The sequence below is a fragment of the Heterocephalus glaber genome, unplaced genomic scaffold, assembly GCF_053883595.1.
Source record: "Heterocephalus glaber isolate CG9 unplaced genomic scaffold, H.glaber_assembly_v1.0 deba00000621, whole genome shotgun sequence".
NCBI lineage: Eukaryota > Metazoa > Chordata > Mammalia > Rodentia > Bathyergidae > Heterocephalus > Heterocephalus glaber.
In genome coordinates, this window is record NW_028258153.1 from 24,004,412 (window position 1) to 24,027,087 (window position 22,676).

Sequence of the window (22,676 nt, forward strand, 5' to 3'; positions counted from 1 at the left end):
ACATTGTGTCCAACTTTGATCAAGTTTAAGAGTAGAATAAAGGTATTTTTAGTTTTGCAAGTTTCAAAAAACTCCTGTTGATATGCCCATTTCTTAGGAACCTACTGGAGACTTTACTCCACCAAAGTCGAATATATCAAGAAAGAAAAAAAGCCTGTGATAAAATAAACAGGAGCTCTAACCTAGCACAGGAAGCAAAGGGAATCTCCAGAATGGTGGTGGTGAGATTCTTGTTTTTGGTACCAGGGATCGAACTTGGGATATTGCACTTACTAGGCAGGAAGCAGAACCACTGAGCTAAGTCTCCAGCCCCAGAGCCTTTTGCCAAGGGCAAAAGAAGAGAAACCCTGAAGGATTCAGCCAAGGAAGCTATTTTTAAACTCTGGCTAAGAGTCTGTCAACATAAAATAATGATTCTGCTTTACAGGAAATAAGAAAATAGTTCATTCTGAGTTAAGCATGAGTGACCATGGCCAGAGAACACAGATTCAAATTACCCTGAATTACCTGCTGCACCATGGAAGAGGCTACATGAGCTTTACAGTCACAGAACCAAAAAGCAGGAATCAATACATTTACAGATTACACTGGTGGAGGCACTCAGAGGCTGGGCAGGGAAATCTTTTCTGTAATTTTCAGCTGTGGTTGCATTCTTAGCTTTAGGGTGGTAGAGGCTGGAGGTCCAGTAAGCCTGGAGACAGGTTGCAAGAGGTTTCCCTGACAAGCTCAAAATGTTAGGTCGGTTACAAAAGTTAAGGTAAATGGTCATTAAAGCACCTAAGATAAAGCAAGGTAATTTTGGCTCTCGACCTAATATTTCATCTCTCCAAAATTGTAATTTTTTATAGCCAGCCAAGGTCAAATGATCTACAGGACCTTTATTACAGACCTTTAATACTGAACTTTTTTCAGTTCACAAGTCCCCCTGATCTCAAAATAAAAGCTTTGCTCCACTCTTATTCTGAAGTGAAATCAGTGTTCCAGCTGCTGCCACACGTTGGGCCTCAGCACCCTGGTGAGAATGCCAAGAAGACAGTTTTGTGTCCAGTGAAGCCAGTCATCACTACAAAGCTGATTTTTGTTTCTGGTTCCATTTTTGTTTTGTTGGCAGCACTGGAGATTCAATCCAGGGCCTTTGTACTAATCTACATGCCTGACCTTTTATTTTTATTGTAAGACAGGATCTCACTAAGTCTTCCAATTGCCCAGGCTAGGCTAAGACTTTGAATCCTCCTGCCTCAGCCTCTCAGGCTGAGATCATTACAGGTGTGAACCACCACATCTGCTTACAAAGCTCATTTCTGAAAAGGGGAACAAATGGGCTGGCTGCTTCCCAAAGGAAGGAGTAGGAAATGACCTGGGTCGTCCTGCTGCTCTGCTGAGCCTGCAGGTCAGGTCTGGAAGGTCCCTCCTGCTGGAGAGTTAAGGCTGCGTTTATCTGCGAGTTTAAATCCCTGGAAGCTCTGCGAGTTGTGCCTCTACTCTCCTCTCTGGAGCCACTGTGTAACCTAATCAAGACCCTCATCTGGTTCTTGAGCTCAGCTGACCCGTGTGGGTAGGCTATTCTGGGGAGCAAGAAGTTGTTTACGTTCTTCATTTCTGAAAAGTCACGGGCCACCAGCAACTTAAGAAACGAAAGTAAAATCAGCTGATAGTGACATCAGCACAAATATACCAAAGTTCAGAGCTGTTTACTCAGACACAACTGTGAATGCAAGCAGGACATCAGGAGTGTGTCTGCCGAGATTCCTCGCCACTGCCCTCATTCCTGGAACCTAACTTTAGAAAGCCAGCAAGAAGCACGACTCACCGCCCAGACCTGACTGCCTGCTCCACCGTTTCATGAGTGTTCCTGTGGGCTCTGCACCTTCTTTTTGTAAGTACCTCTCCCCCAGGTGCCTCAGTTGGCCCAGATGCCCACCACCTCCTAAGACAATGCTGTTCCCCTAGAGAGTTCTCAATCTAGCATTAGGCACAGGGGAGAAAATCAGTGCTGGGGTGTGTGACCTTCCTCCCGGTCTCTTCTCCGTGTGATCAACCCACTGTCTTCTGCTCGCCTTTCCTCCACTCTTCAGCATTTCATGTGGCTCTCTGCCTCCAAAATGAGAAAGGTAATACTAGTAGAATCGACTAGAATCACACACACTAACTGCATGGGGCAAAGTCTTGCACGTCTGTACAAATAAATGTTTGTGCCTTTGGGAACACAATGTCCATCAGAAATATGCAGCCAGACGAAAGCAGGTCACCGATCAGCTGCGGTGAGACTGTTACTCGAAGGTAGTTACAAAAACACCATGGGGCCTTCAGGTGCACACTGAAGACCAGGAGGATCTGCGGTTTTGACTCAAGCAATACAACAGGATCTAAGAGATTCTTAGGGCAGCCTGCTTTAGGTGATACTGTTTCTCATGCCCTGATGGAAATCCATGATGGGATTTTAGTTCTCTTGGTGCAGATCTTAAGACTTGTATAAATGTGGGCTGTTTTACTAATAATTTAATAACTTCCATTCTGCTTTTTAACCTGTAAAAATCAGAAAGTTCATTAAGAGGGAAATGTATATTTCTTTCCTTCTTCCTTCATGACAAATGAAGTACATTTTAGTATCATCTTTTTACACCTCTGTCCTCCAAAATCTCATTTCTGAGATTTAGTTGGTGTGACATTCTTTTTTTCAATTTGAGACATTTTCCCTTCTCTCAACTTTCTCTCCATCTTGGTCCCTGCTTTATCTAATTACAAAGATTGTGATTGTCTGTTTTATAAATTTCACTTTTTCATAGCAATAGCATGTAATTCTGGGAATATTTTAGTGGAAAAAGAGAAGAAACAAACAATTGCTTATAATGCCACCGCCCAGAAATGCCACAGCTAGCATCAAATTTCAAAATAATTCTTTAGTCTCTTTTTTCTGTGAATTTTCATATTACAGTGTAGTTTTATACCTGCTTTTCCTAAAAGCTGCAGTGTTTTGTTATCTTGATGTGTCATCATTTACTTCTTAAATGGGAAATTCAAGTTGTTTCCCACTTTATACCAAAATAATACTGTGATGAACATTTCTATATATAAATTGTTGGTTTCATTTCTAATTTTGCCTAAGGATAAATTCATAAAAGTGAGATTACTAAGCCAAAAAGATATGACTGTTGAGGCAGGTATTTAATGCATATTGCCAAAGTACCACCCAGAAAATTTGCAAAAATTTCAATCACTGTGAGAAATCCAGTTTTGCCACTCTTGGTATCATCAAGTATTTTTTATCTACAGATTTGATAGGAAATGCGTAGGTTTTATTCTTGAGACGTCTTTGAATGCATTAGGAAAAGTATGGATTGTTTTTCATGACTAACCACTTTTCATTCTTTCTTTTGTTAATTTTTAGGCCTATTTTTAATGGAGTTTAATGTTTTAACTGTTTGCATGAATATTTTACACATCAGGTGTATTAGTCATTTCATATTTATTAGACATATTTTTCCATGCTCACTGACTTCATTTGTGTTTTGTATGAGTATAGAAATCTACATTTTTTGTTTTGGTACCAGAGATCAAACTTGGGCCCTTGTGCTTTTGAGGTAGGCAGCAGAACCACTGAGCTAAATCTTCGGCCCGTAGAAGTCTACATTTTATTAAACAGTGAAATCTGTATAATTTTTATTTGCCTTTAAGTTCAAAATATTCTTTCTCATTCTTCAACCAGATAGTTATTTTTTCTAGATTTTTTATGTTTGTTTTTCAGCCATTGTGAAATTATTTCAGTATGTGGAATAAGGTGAGGACCTAAAATGGTTTTTATTTTGTTTTTCTCCTTTTTCAATTAAACTCATCAATTTCTGGGGCATTAGCTAATGAGAAACTCTTACAGGTCTCAAACCAAATGTCTTTCTGCAAAGAGATCTTCCCTGACCCTTTAATCTGGAATCATTGCATTTTTTTGCCAGTTTCGCTTCCGTGCTTCACTGTTTATTTCCTTTCCAAAGCTTTTCAAAATTCATAATTACCTTTTTTCAGTGAGTTTAGCGTCTGGCTCCTAAGAAGCTTGCGAGCTCAGTCAAGGTGACATCTGTTTGCCCAGGGTGTCTCCACCTAATGCAGGGCCCCTGGTTCAAGGGGTTTCCCCCAAATGGGCCTTGGTGGGGTGACAGGTGAGACTCTGGCCTGCACAGTAGGAGAAGGTGATGAGTCAGCAGAACTGCTGGAGAGGTCTGATGTAGAAGCAGCCCTGGCTTCTGGCACCATTGATTCTCCAACTGCTTTGGGCATGGTGAATCTTAGCCTCCCATGATCGGGCTGGTGGAGGTAGCCAATACAACCCTAAACAGGCAGCAGCCCCCAGGTGACAGTCATTGTCCCATTTCTAGAGAATATTTTTTATCCTTTGCAATTTATTTCTTCTTCTTTTTTTTTTTTTTCCTGTACTGGGAATCAAACTCAGGACCTTGTGCTTGCCAGGCAGGTGAGGCACCGCTGAGCTAAATCCCTGGCCCCCTTGCAATTTCTTATAACTTTTTTTCTCAGCTTGAGTGATCTGCTAGAGAAATAAACACTAATAACAAAACAACTGAACAGGTGGCGTGCCAATATTAACAGACCAGCTAAGCAGCTATTTCAATGGCCAGTCACCCACGTAGGGTCCTAAACCCACACTTCTGACTTTATATCCCAATCTGGTGGTGTCATTCTGTTTCTGCTGCTAAGCAGTTTTTATTTGCCTGGGAGAATTAAGTGTATCTAAACACTGCAATGTCCATAACACGCTTAGCGATAGGCAGGGGCACTACTGAGCACATTGGGCAGTCCAGGGAGCCCCTGCCAACTCACACACCCAAGAAACACTGTTGAAGACTTAGAACCTGGATTCCTTATTTCTGCTAAAGGAAATATGACACATTTCCCTTTCTTCTTCCTTTTTTATTTTTGTGAGAGCCACACCCAGACCATGAATACACTTAATCTTAAATGTGTTCAGCCAGACTGAAGCCAGGGCTGGTGGCCTCTGGGGACAAGTAAACGTCTCTCCTGGCTCCCGTCAGAGCCTATTGTTCTGACTTCTGCTAACATTTTCTTCCCTGAGCGTCTCCCTCCACTTGTGCTACACACCCACCCCTCTGTCTCTATGCCACTTTCACCTCGGTTCCCTTTTTATCCCCTGAATCACTGCTTCCTCATCATGACCAGGGCAGATATGTGCTACTCAGCATGACCCAGTTTTTGCAGGTATTAACTTGTGTCCATCTCACAACAGAACATGACAGGTGGCACACTAGAGGCAATGTGGGGCACAGGGTGTGACATAACATGCCCAAGGCCACAAGACCCAGAGTGACAGGACAGACTGAAAGAGGTGAGGGAAGGAGACATGTGACTAATTGAAAAGTCTTCCAGATAAAGGGATGGCGAGTACCAAGGTCCTGAGCTTACCTATGGTTTGGGGAAAATACAAGAAGCCATTGCGGTATCAGCTGAGTATTCCTAAAGAAGCAGGGAGGACTGTCAGTGTTGCCCAAGAATAGAGGCTGGGTAGCAGCAACCCTTCCTGGTACCTGGCTCTAGACCTAAGGGAATACCTGCTTGGCTGAAAACAGATATCACTCACTGGGGGAGGAATCCACATGTTCCCAAATAGTCCCCGGAACTGCAGGGGACATTTTCTGCTGACACCCCATTCCTCTCTGCTGGGACATTAAGGATTTATGGAGCACTTAGCAGAGGGCATGGAATTTCCACTTCAGGGTGCTCTGCAGGGTCCTTGAAATATAAGTGCAGAGGCATAGAGGTGGTGAGCTCAGGTAAATTTGGGGAAACTAAGCAAGCCCAGCTTGATAAAGTCTGCTTCCTGAATACCATTAGAAATTCAGGTAAGAAGAGAGAATCAGAAGACAACACGGAATGAGGGGGATTTGGTTTGTTTTTATGTAAGATGAAGTAGAGGAATGTTGTTGGGATGCTAAACATTGGAGTAAGAATATACTAACTAAAGCCATGATTAGGAGAGTGACAATTAGAAGTTAGAGCTAGGCTTGGTGACAGATGCCTATAATCCTAGTACTCCAGGAGGCTGAGGCAGGAGGATCATAAATTCAAGCCTAGCCTGCACAATTTAGCAACTTAGCAAGATCCTATTTCAAAATAAAACATGTTTTTAATAAAAGGAGCCTGAGCATGTAGCTTAGTGCGATGGTCTGAGTTCAATCCCCAGTATCACAAAAGAAATTAGAATTTTTAAATAAGCATATGATCAACAGAGTTATAGAATGTTTAGCTAATCAGTGTTTTAGAATGAAGTGAAAAAGACCCAGTTGTGCCTGAGGATGGAGGTCGGAACGTTGAACCTCCCTCTATGGACGAGAGCACCGTGTACTGAGGGTGGCTGGTGAATTTCATCTTGATTCTTCAACTCAAGCAAGGGAGGGGTGCTTTGGCATCTTAAGCCGGCAAGCAGCCCTTCCCAGTGCCCCTCACAGGCAGGCGTGGTCACAGTCAGTGCCAGGACGGCACCAGGCCTGTGATTTGCTTACCGCATCTCCACATCTCCGTCTGGTGTCCAGGTGCACAGGCTGGAGACACCCTGTCAGCCTGCAGCCCGCCAGGGGGGTATTTAATGCAACCGGCTGTGGGACCCTAACTGCCCCTCAGCCACACTCTCAGGAAAGGTTCCCTCTGAACGTGAGCCTGACAAGAACGTAATTTAGAATTAAGTGATACAGTGTTCCTCATTCAGCCACTCCCAGAGTCTTTTATTAGGCTCATCACCAAAGGAAGAGGCTTGAGCAATCAAATAAATAAAAGGCTGCCTCCAACTAATCTTCTGACGATTACCTGCCTTCCATTCCCTCACTGGGCACTTGCTCCCCTTGGAGCAGAATCTTCTCTCTCTTCAGGCCATGTCACCCCATACCTGGCAGTGACCATGGCCAAATGTACACACGGACCTGGAGTCTCAACTTGTGTCTCGGTCCAGGGGCCTCCTGTGCAGAAAAAGAATTCTGCTTTACTCTGACAATTATACAGCCTTTATTACAAAGGACTCACACAGACTGATGAAAACTAAAACTCAAAATGGGTTGTTTTTTTTTAAAGAAAAAAAGACCTATAGCATTTCACAAGGTAAGAAGTATAGATGGTTGTCAAACACATGAAACTGTTAAACTACTATACTAACTCTGAAAGGAAATAGTAACAATGACTCATCGGCTGTCACCAAAAGACTTAGGAATATGCAGTGTTACAGAGGACACGTTATCTCATCCTTTACACATTCTCAAGTAAAATGTCTCAGGCCTAAAGTCCTAGCTACTCTGGACACTGAGGCAGGAGGATGGCTTGAGGCCAGGAGTTTAAGACCAGCTTGGGCAACATAGTGAGAGCCAGTCTCTAAAAGAAAAGCTGGAGGTAAAAAGAGAGACATTCTCTTCAACTGCTATGGAAGGATAAACTGATTCACAGACATATTCACTGTAGCATTATTTATAATATTATTAAATAATGTTATAAAACATAATCTATAAAAACTATAAACTATGATGTGGCTATATGAAGCCCTTAGTGAGACTCTTTTTTTTTTTTTTTTGGTACCAGGGATCGAACTCAGGTCCTTGTGCTTGCGAGGCAGGCAGCGAAACCACTGAGCTAAATCCCCGGCCCATGAAGCCCTTAAATACATCATTTAGGAAACATTTCTAATGACATACAGAAATGTTTATGCTACAATGATGTTCACAAAGTGAAACGCAAACATATTTATATGATCCCAGCTACCCTCTTTACCTGAAAATAAGACCTGTCTAGAAAACAGTCAGTCTTGAAAACTAGAGTTGAGGAACACCAGCCTCATCAGCCTATCCCTGCCTTTCCTGCCATTGCTATTCGTTTGCAGGGTGGCTACTCTGTGAGGCAGGCAAGGCAGGCGAGGGGTTGGCATTTTTCATCTCTAGTTTTCAAGGTTGATTATTTTCCGGCTAGGTCTTATTTTAGGGGAAACACTAGGTATGCAAAACAACATTATAGAAGGAAATCTGCTAAAAGAATGGTTATTTCTATGATCAAAAGTTGTAGATGATTTTTGGTCTTTTCTGTAAAAGTCTTTTATTCACATATTTTTCTAGTTTTCTGTAATCGCCATGTATTACTTTATTATAAACAGGAAAATGTTCATCTAAAAATGGCCACAGTGACTCAGAGGGCTCCCCTTTTGCCCTCTGCAGGAAGCCAGGATTATCATTAAAGGGAATGTAAAAGCTCATTGTGGTGAGAACATGATTGCCAGGACTGTTAAAAACCAAAACTACAGGGCAGGTTCTTGGGGCAGTGAGTTGCGAGGTTTCCAACCAAGTATCAGATACTGTCCCTGCAAAATGCCCAGGGAAGAAGGGAGGACTGGTCCCCAACTCTCCCACCCAAGGTGGTGGAGTCTGTCCACGTCACCCGCAGGAGGCAGCCAAGCAGAGCAGCGTGGAGGGCAAAGGAGCTGGGCCTCCGCAGAGGGCTACGAGTCCAGGTCTCAGCTGCACCGACGGTGGAGAAGATCAAGCACCAGTCACAGGAGCTGGGACTCAGTTCTGTGTGCAGATGAAGAGAAAAGGGGAAGCAGAGACTCTCCTTTCTCCACAAACCTTGTCTTCCACTTCTTGGCTCCAGTTTTATTTTGCTTCAGTCCATTCAAAACCTCCAAAATATCAGTTGAGAGAAAATGAGGAAATCAAAAACAAAGGCTCCCAGCACCCGGCTAGGAGCTGCAGCAGGACATGGTGGATGAAATCTCACCTCCCGGGAGCCCGTGTTCACTTTTTTACAGTCGAGCTCTGTCTTGAAGCCAAAAAATATTTGATCACAATGATTTTGTGAACCACGGGATAAACAAGAGGGATCATTTAAACAAGCACCCAACGCCCACCCTGGGTGGTTCCCGGTCACTGTGAGCAAGACAGGCCCCATTTCCTACAGCACAGTGTGAAATGGGATGTCCACCTTAGCGATCTATGCCACATCCTAAAATGCCCAAACCTTTAAAAATGCAAGCATAGGTTTTTACAAAACTTGTTTAAATTGTAAAATCATACAAAATATATTGGGGATTCTTCCATACCATACCATCTAATAACCAGTAACTAAAGCCACTTTTTAGTCTTGATAGACCCTTTTGTCACAAGAGTCATTGCTTCAAGGGTTTCCAACTCCATTCAAACAAGGGTCTTCTTCCTCTTGGGCCTCAAAGCCTTTACCCAGTAAACGCCCCCGAGGGCCAGCTGCCAAGGCTTGCCCTGAGACAGCCTCTGCTGCGCTTCTCAGGGTGGGGGAAGCCACTGCAGGGGCCAGGTCTAGGCCGCACATTTCAGGACCTCGTTGTCTGAACAGGCACCTGCTCACTGCCAGCCGTCACACCCAAGCCTCTGCCAAGACTGCTGAGAAGTCTCAGTTCTTGTGCCTGGCACAGATTTGGGCCCGTGAATGGAGCCTCTCTCTCCTCTTTTCTCTCCCTCCCTCCCTCTCTCATCCTGACCCCTTTCTTTCCACTTGGTCCCTTTCTTTTCTGGTACCGGGGATCGAACTTGGGACCTTGCTCGAGGCAGGCATCGAAACCACTGAGTTAAATCCCCGGCCCTCCACTTGGCCCCTTTCTCTTCTGCAACTTGAATGGACTGTCTGGAGTCTGGCAGACCCTCCAGCCAGCTGGGGGAAAGCAGGCTGTTCATGGAGGTCCCCTGAGAAGCTGGTCCACAGCATCCCCACCAGGGCCACCACTTCACTGTTGAGACCCACCTGATGTCCCAGGCCGAGGCTCACAGGATACTGCTCGGAGTCTGCAGCCCAGGGCCTGTGCCTCATAAGGTTTGAGTTCTGGGTTCTTTGCCATCATCTGTGTGAATGGCTCTTTTATTCCTACTGGAAAACATACACAGATAAAGGTACAGTGTGCACACTACTGTTTTAGAGGCCAATTTGAGAAAAATCCTTCTGAATAAAAAAGTAAAAAATTTTTAAAAATAAGAATGTAATAAACCAGGCACTTTCCTATATACCCAGAAGATCTTCAATTAGCAAGTTTTCTGTAGGTCAGTTTGGCAATGTGCAATGCGAAGCACACTACCCTTGACCCAGAGACTGATTTTAGATTTCTAACCTCTGGAAAAATCACATTCCAGACAGGCAGGCAACTTCACTATGGCAAGAGTGGAAAATGGAAACAATCTGTCAGCTAATAGTGCAATGGCTACAACAGGAAATATTATGCAAGTGCTAAGCAAGCTTTTGAAGAATATTTAACAGCTTTGAAAAATGCTTACAATATTCAGTGAAAACAGCATTATGTTCAATACTATGATTATCTGAAAATATATCAGCACATAAGAAAAATATTGGTGGAATACTCACAGTGGTTCCATGTGCAGGGTGAGAGAAAAGGTGATTTTTATTTTGCGGCTCTGTGGATGGAACCCAGGGCCTCACACACGTAGGCAAGGCCTGTACCACTGAGCCACCCTGCTAGCCCTTTTAGTTTGAAACGGGGTCTCACTAAATTGCCCAGCTGGCCTTGAACCTATGATCCTCCTGCCTCAGCATCCTGAGCAGCTGGAGTTGCAGGCATTCACCACCACACTGAGCTTAAAAATAGCTCCTATATTACATATTAAGCAGAATTATTATTAGAAAAAATTAGAGACATTTTAAAAGCAGTGAGTGCTATTGTGTGATTTCATCCCAGGTGACAACCTGTTTGCCCTGTAAGGAGCCCCAGAGAGCCGGGTGACAATCCGGCAGTGGTCCCAGCCCAGGCTGATTCCAGTGAGCTGCAGACCAAACACAGTCAGGACTTGACTGATGTGTCGCCCGCCCAGGAGACCCTCTCACAGCTCTCCAGGTGGTCGTGGCAGCCATGGTGAAAGCCGTACTCTGCCAGGTCTGCAGCACCTTCCCCCACCTTCCAGTCCCCACCAACAGGGAGTCTTGTCCTTCACCCCCAGCAGTGGGGATCTGAGAAACTCCCTCACAGAGCTGTGAATGCCTGCTGTGTTTAGGCTGCAGCAGGGTCTTTGGCCCAGGGCCCTTTCCTCGGGGCGGGGGGGGGGTAGATTAGGGGGAGTTTTCCTCCAGTTTTTAATGCAGCACCTGGAGGGGGATGAAAGAGAAGCAACTGGGGAAGAGGGAAAGCTGGAAACTCACTGGTGTGACCTTCCCACAGGTTCCCTGCAAAGGCCAGGAGAGATGGCCGCCTCCAGGGCATGGCGAGGTGAGCAGCTGCCCTTCGTGGGCATAATGACCCTCGTGGTTGTGGTCATCACCCTACTGTTCCACACGCTCCTCTGGAAGGCCGGCAACCTCACAGAGCTGCCCAACCTCAGAATCGGCTTCTACAATTTCTGCCTTTGGGATGAGGACATCGGCTCCCTTCAGTGTCACCAGTTTCCAGAGCTGGAGGCCCTGGGGGTGCCTCGGGTCGGCCTGGCCCTGGCCAGGCTTGGTGTGTATGGAGCCCTGGTGCTCACACTCTTTGTTCCGCTGCCTCTCCTCCTCGCCCAGTGCAATGGCTCTGAGGGGGAGTGGCAGCTGGCGATGGGCTTCCTGGCCATGTCCTCCATGATGCTGGCCAGCGGCCTGGGTCTCTTCCTCTCCTTTGTGTGGAAGTGGGCCGGGCTCTCCCTGCTGGGGCCTGGCTTTCTGAATCTGATCCTGGCCCAGGCCTTGCTCATCCTGCTGTTCAGGGCAACAATTGTGTACCGTCCGGGGACCAAGGTAGACAAGAGCAAGCTTGAGGCCTGCTAGTCCTATCTAAAGGCAGAGGTGATTACAAGTGTTCATCCCAGCGGTGCTCCGAGCAGGTGCCAGAGAAGCATGGGCTGGCCCTTCCTCCCAGACATCTTGTTGCATAGCTATCGCTGATCTCAAGCTCCGGCAGATGGACCTTTGTGGAGCACGTGGGGCCCAGGGTCCAGGAGACCAGAACAGTTGGGGTGATAGGGTGCCTGAAGCTTCTTAGTGTAGGACTGTGTCCTTCCGAGGACACCCTAGAAACACGCAGCTCATGGCCACATGGATTCTCACTTTCATTAACCCACCTGGGTGATTCTTGCTTTAAACTCAGGACGAGGGAGAAGGAAGGAGTCCTGTCAGGGAGATTTCCGGACTGATCTGCCAAATCAGCAAACTGCAGCCCAGTGAAGGCTGATGGGACCATGCTGAGAGCACCTAGGGTCTCCAGGCCCTGGCTAGCAAGTGCCCGCTCCTGTTCTGTGCAAGTGGCCGTGTGGGCCGCTCCCAGGACTCCACTCCCAAAGGCCTAAGAGTGACCTTGGTGGGATCCAACAGAGAAACACGCAGGGCATGAAGGGACACCTCTGTGACTTTGAAGGGTCCCCTGAAAAGGTCCTCTGGGCCTGAAGCAGATACTGTGGGGGGTCAGCTGGCCAACCACTACCACTGTGTAACTCATGAGTTCAGGAGAGAATGTCCCAGTCCTTGGGCAGGAGAAGGGAACTGGACTGAGTGGTTCCCCTCACTTCTCTAGCCGGAACTGTAAAGGACAGACGCATAATTCATGTGATGGGGGATTTTGTATATTTTTCAGCATCTACATATTAGAATGATTTCCTCATTCCATACCTGTCAAAAGCCGCACTGAATACAGAGATAGAAACACGGGCTCTGGCCTGGTCCTCTGTCTGTAGTCTGTCCTCTGTGCTCCTGACCCACTCTCACTTCCCAGGAAGAAGGGGAGGAGGGCTGTCTAGCTTGCTCACCTGCAGGGAGAGCCTGGTGCTCGGAGTCCCCGACACACAGCCGGGGGACAGAGGCTGTTTTTAACACAAGCCTCCCCTGAGATGGTGCTGACTAAACTCGAGGAATTCCAGTGTACTTCGTGGCCACTCTTCCTTGAAAAGTATTAAGTTCCGGTAAGCTGAACCCCATGGCCTCATTTCCCCTGGAACCTGGTAACTGCCACAACAGATGGCTGGGATTCCAGACTCGCTGAGCCAGGAGCGGGCACAGTGCAAGAGGAACTCAAGTCCCCAGGGTCCAGAGCGTCCAGGCTTCTGAGCTATGATGACTCAGCCAGGTCTGGGGAGGCAGCCCCAGCTGTGCCCAGCTCCGCTCAGCAGAAAGCCCAGCAGGCAGTTCACCCCTTAGCTGAAAAAAATCTCCCTGACGTATTTGAACACATCCTCCTCCTGCTGCTCAGGGCTCCTGCTGCAGGCAGAGGTGAATGTCTCTGGCCTCTGGGAAGGGCTGGGGCCGGCCTCGGGCCTCAGCCCATGGTTCCCACTGTCCTCTTCGTCGCTGTTGCCACCAGAACTTGTGTGAGGAGACCTGGAGCCTGTGGGGCAGAGCTCAGTCTTCTCAGCACCTGCTACAGCCAGCTCTTCCCAAGGCTTCTCCTGGGTGCGGCCCTGTGGAGCAGCAGAAAAGGCAGGCTCAAGCCTGCAGCTCATTTCCCAAAGTCCTGGTTTGTCTGTCAATGACACAGGACAAACCCAAAGTAACTGCAAAGCCAGCGGTTGACCGGGACAGGGACTGCTCCCACCTCACAGTTACCCACCCTCTCTTCACCCCACACCAGCTCCTCAGGCTCTTGAAGAAATCAAGACCTAGTGGGGGGAGAAGCAGACAAGGGTGGGAAGAACAGCTGCATACAAAGAAAAAGAAACCAATAGAAAAATGTGGCTGGAAAGGCAGAGTGAGAGAATGGAAGGGGCCCAGGGTACAAAACCTGCTATGGGCCCTCGTTCCCTCACAGAACAAAGACAAGTCCCAGTGTCAGTTTCTTGGGAATAATAGTTGTATATTACTATACCGCAGGGCTATTGTGAGGGTTCGTGAGATAATACACTGTGTAAAAGCATCTGGCAAACTATAAAGTTCTATACAACCCTAAGGTAGTGCTATTATTAGTACCTCAGGAAGTAGGAAATGCACAGCATTCTGCTAAGGAGATGGCATTTCCCCAGCCAGGACCCATTCTGAGAACGTGACAGGGAACACTTTATGTGCCCTCCAAACACACACCGGGATACACAGTCACCCCAAACACAGAGCACACTGTCCCTCAAACCCACACCTCACAGGGCACACACCCCATGTGGGGAGACAGTGAGGGCAGGGGAGCTGAGAAAGGAGCAAGCAGGGACTGCTGAAGGCACGGGCTGACCTGGAGCAAGGCCCTGTGACAGTGACCAGGGGCCTCGGCTGGTTCTGCCTGTGAAGCTTCAATCAGTCTACGAAGAAAGGACACAGTGACTCTACCTCAATCAGGATCCCCAGGGCCACATCCACCAACTCAGCCTCATTCATGCAGTACACAGTCTTCACTGCAAGGCGTCTGAAAGACACAAGCCGCAGATGGACACAGACGGTCTCAGGTCTCAGAGGAGAAAGGAAATGAGAACAAGGGGCTTGCATTCCCCAGCTCCCCCACCAAAGTCAAGTACAGCCACACCTCTGAGCTGAGGGGCTTCCACAAAGCTTTCACAAGCGTGACTCATCCTTGAGGCCTAGTGACAGGCACGGGATTCCCCACACTCCACCAACTCCATTCCCCTGCAGGGACCTGGGTCTAGGGGATGACAGCTGGCTCCCGAGAGTCACCGTGAAACACACACAAAGCACACAAAGAACGAGAGCAGATACCGGTGCCCATCCACTGCTCTCGCCCACTTGATGTCAGTTTTTATTGCAAGTGAGGAGTGGCATTTTGGACAACTGGCACCTGAGCTCCTGAACCGACTTTCTGTGCCGGCCAACTGTGCAGGGCCAGGCAGGAGAGGCACAGCTGGGCGCTGGTCTACAGGGGACAACGCCCCTCACCTCCCAAGAGCTCAATGGCACACCGCCCCCCTCGGTGGGCCCCAGCCACTGGGAGCCCCCCCCAGTCCTCCCCCAGTGCCCTGGCCACAGCTTCTCCCACCTTGCTGCCTTCGCTGGCTCTGCCATCCTCCTCTTCTTGGGGGTCTTCAGCAGCACCACCCTCTTCTTGGCCACCTGGGCTGTCATCCATGAGGGAAGGACTCTCTTTTTGGTCTCAGATTTTAATGTTTCCATCCCTGTAGTTTCCCACAAAGGGGAGTCAGACCCCTGGCTTACTGAGCTGCTTCTCTGCTTAAAAACAGTGAATCCCACTCTTTCATCATACCAGGAGTTGGAGGCCTAGGTGTCCCAAGTGGGAGCCGACCATTAACTCTACAAAGAGGAAAGTCTGGTGAGTCCATAGCGGGCACCCTCTCATCAGCCGCGAGTCATGGTCGGTGTCGGGCAGGCCAGAGGGAGCCAGGGGAGCAGGGCCCAGGAGACTCAGGTGGGAAGATGGGTGTCAGGAGGATGGGTCAGGGAGGCAAAGCTCACTACTCGGTGCTCCACAGGCAGCAGATCCAGCCGGAAATGCCTCCCAGAAGCCACTGTCCCTGGGGGTAGCATTCGCAGGAAGCACGACTTGCTGGTGTCCCCTCTCCTCCGCATACCCAGCCGATCCCACTCCCAAATCACAGCCCAGGATGCCTGCCTCATCTGCCCATCCAGACTTCTCACTTCCTGCACAGTAACTGCAGCCAGGAATCCGAGGCCACCCATCCAGTAGTTTCATTGGCCACTACCCTCCCCCCTTGACCTGAAGACGTTCTGACTGGTCACTTTTCACCTGCCAGAGGGCTGAGGACGCGTAACTGTGCCTGGCTGCCCAGATGTGCAGAATCCAGAACCCTTCCCCTCCCCAAGACGTGGAACTTGGCCTCCCTTTCCCTCCCCGTAGCCTTCAGTCCCTACCCAGAGATGGGGCTAAGACTCAAGACTCAAGGGCTGAGTCTCTGCCCTTCGCTTAGGAACAGGGTGCTTCTGCCTGAGAACACTGTCCCCAGGAAAGAGTAAGAAATCCTCCTCTTAATTTGGTGACCGTTTATGGCTCGTCCATAATGGCTGCTCAGAATTTAGGAAAAAATTAGACCATCGTCCTAATGTCTAGCCAGAGAACAGACCTGTGCTGCTGTCTCTGGTTCCGGGGAATTCGGACGCTGGTGAGTCACTCCTACCATCTAGTAAGCACACAGCGCTGCACACTGGTACAGAAACGTATTAGAGCCAGAGGTGCACAGCTTAAGTCCGTTGCACAAAGGAGGTGCTGAGAGTTAAGCTTGCACAAGGTCACTAACATTTGGAAATCAAGCTGGTTTGGTGTGATCTCAGCAAACTAGGCGGCTGAGGCAGGAGGGCAGCAAGTTCAAGGCCAGCTAGGCAACTAAGTACCGCAGTTCCAGTCTCAAAATACAAAGTTGAAAGGGCGATGTACGCCACTCAGTACAAAGGCCCTGGGTTCAGTCCCCAGGAATCTCCTCCCCCAAGCTGGAACTCGGGCACACAGCACCGCGCGCGGCCCTGCAGACCGCAAGCCCCGAGCCCCCCACCCCCACCCCGCGCGTTCCTGGGCATCCTGCGCCCGCGCGTACCCGCCGCTCGCGTGGGGTCCGCCTTGCGCCCGACTAGGCCCAGCTGTCCACGCTGCCGACGCTGCCGCCGGACCTGGAGCTACAGAGCGCGCCGCGCCCAGCCAAGAGCTTCCTCCGCCCTTCCGCCTGGGCTCTCGCGCCCCCTGCAGGCCGCACTGTGTCTACGTCCCTCTCTGAGCTCCATCCTCAGCCCTTTTTTTTTTTTTTTTTTTTGAGACAGGGTCTCGCTAAATCATTAAAGTTGCCCAAGCGGAGCTCGAACTTGCCATCCTCCTGCCTCCGCCTCCTAGAGTGCTGGAATTACAAGGTGGCTGGCACCTGGTTCTTAACTAGAGCGGCAGACGAGGGGGAGAAGGAGCCCGGTGTTGGAGAGTGAACGTGACCATTCCCGAGCCCCTGGTCAATAATTAGGCGAAGGGATGGGGTGGTTGACGCCCCGTCGAGGAGTCCCCCAGGAGAGGACTAGATACCTGAAGCTCGGTTGCTGTCCTCACCAACGGGGGCGTCGCGAGCGCCCCACTCCCCGGGCAGTGCTTAGAGCCGCGCTGGGCACGTGGCGTTGGGGCCAAGGAAAATCGCACTTGGGGCTCAGAGAAATCCAACAGGAACCAGGAGAGAAGCCCCTACCGGAAACGCCATGTCCTCAAACCAAGGGGAGCCCTTTCCTGCACTTCCAAGGCTAGGGGTGACCAGATCTGGTGGACAGGGTCGGACCCCAGTGAGGAGTCACGGTACTGAGATTTGCAGCGGATCAGCAGCTGTCGGAGGTGCCCGAGGCTGGCACCCCTTTCCCCTGAGCCAGCGGAGCCAAGCCGCCCTTGCCCTGGGGAAGCGCCTTCCCGGCTCTTCTGTACGCTGATGCTCAACCCCAGGCAAAGTTTAGTCAGGGATCGGTCCGCTGCCAAGTCAGTGGTCTGGGGTGGAAGCAGGCTGACCGGCCACTCTGCAGCACCCCACTGTCCAGGGCCACCATGAAGGTGTCTCTAAGTGATCAAGCGTCCTCTCACCATAAGCAGGGAGGAGTCTAAGGGGGGGGGGAGTAACACGGAATCCTCCCGTGAATAAAGGACAAGGCAGCCTAGGGCAGTGCTGGGGTCCAAAGCCAGGCCTTGTACACGCCAGGGAGGGCTCTGCCACTAAGCCACATCCTACCGACAGTGCACCTCACCCAGGGTTTCCATAGCACTCGGGCTTCTCTGAGGTTAAAGAGAAGAGACAGGACTCCGTGGTCATGTCTCAACCCCAAGAAAAGAAATTCAAAGAGAGAAAAAACAAACACTAAGATGGCTACAATGGAAATGGATTGAGGACAAACAGGTTTCACACTGACAATTGGACTTTTTAAAAAATTGAGGTGAACTTAACCACAGCCTAGAGTCAACCCTTTAAAATGAATGTTTTGGTCTGGGATTGTAGCTCAGTGCAAAAGCAGTTGCCTAACATGCATGGGTCCTAGGTTCAATCCCCAGCACTGCAAAAACTAATTCTTTTAGAAAGGAAAGAAAATGAGCCCCAAGAGCAGGAAGCTCGTGTCTGCATAAAATGCTTTGCTACAAACCAGGTGTGGTGGAGCACACCTGTAATCCCAGCACTCTGGGAAGATGAGGCAGGAGGAAGCTTGGCAAGTTTGAGCCCAGCCATAGCAAGATCCTGTCTCAAAAACAAAAAAGGAAAAAAGGACTGGGGATATAGCCCTGTGTGAAGGCAGCTGGATCTTCAGTACAAAAAAAATCCTTGTTTCGGGACAGGTCCCAGGCAGGGGGTAAGAGACCAAGCTATGACATTTACATACACCTGTAGCATTGGGATTTTAACATTTTTTTATTTTTTAAATTAATAGATAAAATGTTGTATGTTTATTGCGAGGCAACAATTCACCAGGCTGAGTTGGTCCATAATATGTATGTTGTGTGCATCATGTGCACCATGTTGAGCCCTGGGCATCTGAATGCCACACCAAGGGGCTGGATTTGGGTCTGAGCCTGCAAGCAGAAGTGCAGGCAGGTGTCTGAAGAAGAGAGAAAACCAGAAATGCATCTGCAAAGCTGCAGGCACAGGCCAGGCCAGGCTAGGTGGTCAGCACCAGGCAGGTGCAGAGGGGAAACCAAGGCCTTGCCCACCTCTCAGTCCTATCCCTCCAGATAAGGGGGAGCGTGCTCGGGCTCTTGGGTAGATGCCGACCAAGTGCTCTGAGGGAGAGGTACAATTCCACACGCTGTATCTGAAGATGAGCACTTCTCGGAGGGCTGGGGACAGGGAAGATGACCAGGGTTCCAAGGGTTCCTGTGGAGCTCTGACCAGTAATGACAGTCAGCCAGCTGTGGGCATGAGACAGAGAAACTGTGAGGAGGCGAGGAGCCTTTCATTCAGCCCAGATGAAAGCCAGGATCACTCACTGGGCGGGACAGATGAGGCTGCTGTTTCAGTGCTGAAGATGGGAGAGTGTAAGTGGGGAAGCCTGGGTTTTCTTCATCTGAGGGGCTGAAATGGCTGAAAATGGCTACTTACTGCTCAGACCCTGATGTTTTCTCCCATCATCCACACACACAGTCCTTCTTACCTCTCCTCAGTCCCAGCGGAAGGGAGCCACAGCCTTAGAGCCTTGGTGCTTTTCCCAGAGTAGGTACCCAGGAGCATGCCCCGCCAGCCCTATGCTCTAAACGACTGTTCTGGGTAGCTTGAGCAGTGGCCCTCTCTGGGTAAGCGACAAGATCACCCTGCCAGTGTGGAAATCCCAGGCCCAGACCCTCCAATCCCAGGATGCCTGCTACAGGAGCCCAGCATCAGCCGTGTTACACAGGAGGGACAGGATGTTGGCTCCCCACCTGTGGAGAATCTGCCTCTTCAGGGTGTCAGGCCAGAGAGATGGGTGCAGGCCTCGGGCAGGAGCATGGACAAAGCTGGCCCAGGCTCAGCTCAGACCCAAGGGCGGGCCGGAAATCCTTGTACCCTCTGGGAAACTTGGCCATTGCTCACTGTCTCACCATTCACCAGCAGAGGGTGCAGGCAGCAGGCACTAGTCAGTCCCAAGGATGCCAAACTGAAGAATGAGAGGAGCCACCCAGAGAGAGACGCTCATAATAGCAGGCATCAGAAGGCAAGGGCAGCCAGCGGCAGAGCCCCTGCCCCGTCTTGAGAGGCTTCTGTCACAAATGTCACCAACTCTCAGGTAGTCAGAGGACACTCCAAACTTGCCTGGAGCCCGACCAAAACAAAGCACGGTGGGCCCATGTCCTTCTCCTGGCAAAGCCCCTGGGACCTGCCGAGCACAGGGCAGGGAGAGCTGGTGAGGAAGGCCCGCCGAGGTCCCGGATCACAGGGCAAAGGGACACACACATCCTCGAAAGGTATACCGGCTCATGGCAAGAGCATTCTTTTTTAAAAAAGAAGACAAATAAGCAAATAAACACAGAACACTGCTACTCTCCTGGGCCCACACAGTGCCCTGACTCTCCTCATCCCTGAGCTTTCCTTCTGGTCTCCAGGAAGCGCGTCACCCGCCCCATGAGGCTCCTGTCCCAGTCACTGTGGTGGACAATCTTTCACTGGACACTTGCTGGCAGGAGCTAGCAGTGGGCGTCCTGTCCCCTCCTGTGGCCTGGGATGATGCCAGTTCCATGGTCCCTCGGCTGCCTGTCAGACCTTGTGGGCCAGCAGGGTGGTCAGCTTGACTTTGCCATCCATGGAGGCAGTGAGGCAAGTCCCACAGTCCATGGCGGTGCTCCAGTCCACAGTGACCACAGGCGCCCGGTGGCCACCCAGGCTCAAGCAGCTCTCCAGGACCTTCTCATCACCGCCCAGCTGCAAGAGGCCCGGAGAGAGGGTGCAGTGTTAGCAGGCAGCGCGCAAATCCATCCACAGTACCTACCATGGTGGCTCAATGCCTTGAGCCTGGGCTACCACCCTAACCGGGCAGATAGCCAGAGCCAGCAAACCTGTGCAGTCTGCCTGACTTCCTGGATCAGAAGTGTACCTGCCTCCCTGACTACAGCCGCACATGGAGACAGCCCTGAGACGCTGTACAGGAGCGGCCACTGGTGCAGGAGGTCCTGGCTCACGGCGAATTCTGGGCAGCAGAGAAAGGAACTCCTACACCAGTGGCTGCTCCCAGCCCAACCATTCCCAACTCTTCCTCGGTCCTCCATGGCTTCTAGAACAGGAAGTGTTCCCAAGGAACGGGGGTAGGACAGAGCTTTGGCAAGGACAGCTAATGGACAAGCGGAAGAGAGTACCTGGGTCCCTGCCCTCCCCGCACCTTCCTGACGGGAAGTGAGGCAACCTTTCAGAGGAGGTCCAGCCACTATCTGTCCCGTGTCAAAGACTTCTCAGGGCTCTTCTGGGTGGCACAGGCCCAGGTCCCCACACAGGACCCCCGCCCCGACTCCACACACAGTTACCTTGTAGATGACGCCCCCCGTGGCAGAGCATGTCAGCATGTAGTTGCCCTCTGAGTCGAAAGCAAAGAGCCGGCCCCTGGGGACTTGAACCTGCTTGTAACCACTGTAACCAGACAGCACAAAGGGACCTGTGGCATCCGAGGGGAGGCTGTGCTCAGACACCTTCAGGCCACTCTTGTGGATGTTCCACTGAATGAACTGCAAATAGGAGGCACACAAGGGTGTGGCTCAGCAGGGGCCAGCTCAGGCCAGCGGGGAGGATGCCGGGCCCACCCAGAGCAGGGCTAGGCACAAACGCCTCCCTCTGCATGGCCCTGGCAGCCCAGAACGGGCCTTGCAAGTTCCAGAGGCAGAATGGGGGCTGTGGCTGAAGGTCCACAAGCCACCCCAAGTTCCATCTCTTGCCAACACAATGTTTTTTGGGAAGAAAACCTAGAAAAAGTTAGCAACCTCATTTCAAAGTCCAACTCTTCCCTTCCCCTCTGGCCTGACCCCAGAGGGAAAATGGACAGCAGCCAACTTTGCCTGGCTCCCAGGCTCCCAAGCTGGGGAGGCTCCAAGTGCATATTATTAATTATTATCAGAGATCACACTGGGGACAAATTCCACAGCCGCTTCCATTTCCTCAGGAATGCAACCTATCACACACTTCATTGACTGTCCTGGGGATAACTCCTCAGTTTACCCTATGGACAAACTACTTGTTTATGACTACCTCTTGGCCGGGAATCCTACCCACATTAACAGGAAGCTAAGCTTTAACTTAAAAATTCCTTCCTATAGTTTTCAAATGAGGAATTGAGGCCAAGCACAATGGTGCACACCTATCATTCCGTCTACTCAGGAAGATGAAGCAGGAAGATCATTTGAGCTCAGGAGTTTGAGGCCAGCCTGAACAACAAATATAAGACTCGGAAAAAAAAAGCCTGATCTTGAAATTACTGTTTTCAATAGAGAATACAGATAGTTACCACATTTCCCCGAAAATAAGACCTAATGAAAATAAGCCCCAGCATGATTTTTCTGGATGCTCATAATATAAGCCCTACTCCAAAACTAAGCCCCAGTTAAGATTCTTGGCGAGATAAATGCATTTAGTACATATGTCTGTTGCAACACATGACGGACATATTGAATTATAAAATAATATGTAATTAATATAAGTAATATTACTGACATTAATACTTAATATAAATTATAATTAAGTATTTGTCAATACCTAACTGGGCAACTTTGGATGAGAGGTAAATGCCTATGTAAACAGATGAACTCGAGACTTACTGCCAAATGACCAACTGGAATACAGACACAAGGCACAAATTCTGTGCACACTTGATAACAAACCAATGTGTTTGGGTCTATACAAATCTTCATAATTCAGTACGTGGTGTGTTGTACCAATGCACTGAGAGTAGACTACACAGATGCAAAGCACACATTTAAGGAAAGCCCTGTTGCTGGACAGGAGACATTGGGACCAATAGTTCTATGGGAAATGGAGTCGCAAGACATTTAGGCCAGAATTCAGGTTGGGAGGGTTATGACGATGTTCCAGAAGATGACATGACTGTGTTCAAACAGAGGCAGACTGCTGAACATGAATAAATGTACACTGTTGTACATAAATGACATAAGACAGCCCCTGAAAAATAACCCCCATTGCACCTTTTGGAGCAAAACTCAACATAAGACCCTGGCCTTATTTTCAGGGAAATACAGCAGTATGAAATCCTACAAGTACAGGAAGACACAAGTGACAGGCAAGTGACCCCCCATGCCTACCCTGAGCTCCCTTTCAAGGTAGCTGTGATTCCTTCCCTAACTTGACCTTCTAGAGAGGGATTCCATG

The 22,676-nt window shown here is 49.4% G+C and overlaps 3 protein-coding genes across 10 annotated transcripts in view; 1 reads left to right on the forward strand and 2 right to left on the reverse strand.

Annotated features, from left to right (window-relative positions):
- The first annotated feature begins 1,379 nt into the window (after positions 1–1,379).
- Tmem140 (transmembrane protein 140) lies at positions 1,380–12,642 on the forward strand. Of its 2 annotated transcripts, XM_004851224.3 has the most exons (3): positions 1,380–1,876; positions 10,709–10,903; positions 11,186–12,642. In XM_004851224.3, the coding sequence occupies exons 2-3, from the start codon at positions 10,825–10,827 to the stop codon at positions 11,764–11,766; spliced, it is 660 nt and encodes a 219-aa protein (XP_004851281.1). In that variant the 5' UTR covers positions 1,380–1,876; positions 10,709–10,824; the 3' UTR covers positions 11,767–12,642. The 2 variants fall into 2 exon arrangements, with proteins under 2 accessions (XP_004851281.1, XP_004851282.1); XM_004851225.3 differs by lacking the exon at positions 10,709–10,903 and having other exon boundaries at positions 1,383–1,876.
- Positions 11,186–16,585, reverse strand: Cyren (cell cycle regulator of NHEJ). Of its 5 annotated transcripts, none has more exons than XM_013074524.3 (5): positions 16,431–16,560; positions 15,128–15,174; positions 14,903–15,038; positions 14,242–14,317; positions 11,186–13,388 (listed from the first exon to the last, which is right to left on the reverse strand). In XM_013074524.3, the coding sequence occupies exons 3-5, from the start codon at positions 15,034–15,036 to the stop codon at positions 13,125–13,127; spliced, it is 474 nt and encodes a 157-aa protein (XP_012929978.1). In that variant the 5' UTR covers positions 15,037–15,038; positions 15,128–15,174; positions 16,431–16,560; the 3' UTR covers positions 11,186–13,124. The 5 variants fall into 5 exon arrangements, with proteins under 5 accessions (XP_012929978.1, XP_087062412.1, XP_021119294.1 ...); XM_087206286.1 differs by having other exon boundaries at positions 15,128–15,395; positions 16,431–16,559; XM_021263635.2 differs by lacking the exon at positions 16,431–16,560 and adding an exon at positions 15,337–15,941.
- Positions 16,586–19,773: 3,188 nt separating this feature from the next.
- Wdr91 (WD repeat domain 91) overlaps positions 19,774–22,676 on the reverse strand; it is a 28,033-nt gene continuing 25,130 nt past the window's right edge. Inside the window, exons 14-15 of one of the 3 annotated variants that reach the window (XM_021263637.2) lie at positions 20,828–20,930; positions 19,774–20,231 (exon numbers count right to left, since the gene is read on the reverse strand). In XM_021263637.2, the coding sequence (XP_021119296.1) occupies positions 20,221–20,231; positions 20,828–20,930 (114 nt within the window). In that variant the 3' untranslated portion in view covers positions 19,774–20,220. Of the gene's footprint in view, positions 21,026–22,676 lie in introns of all 3 variants that reach the window. The other 2 variants (XM_004851226.3, XM_087206285.1) reach the window with 2 other exon arrangements.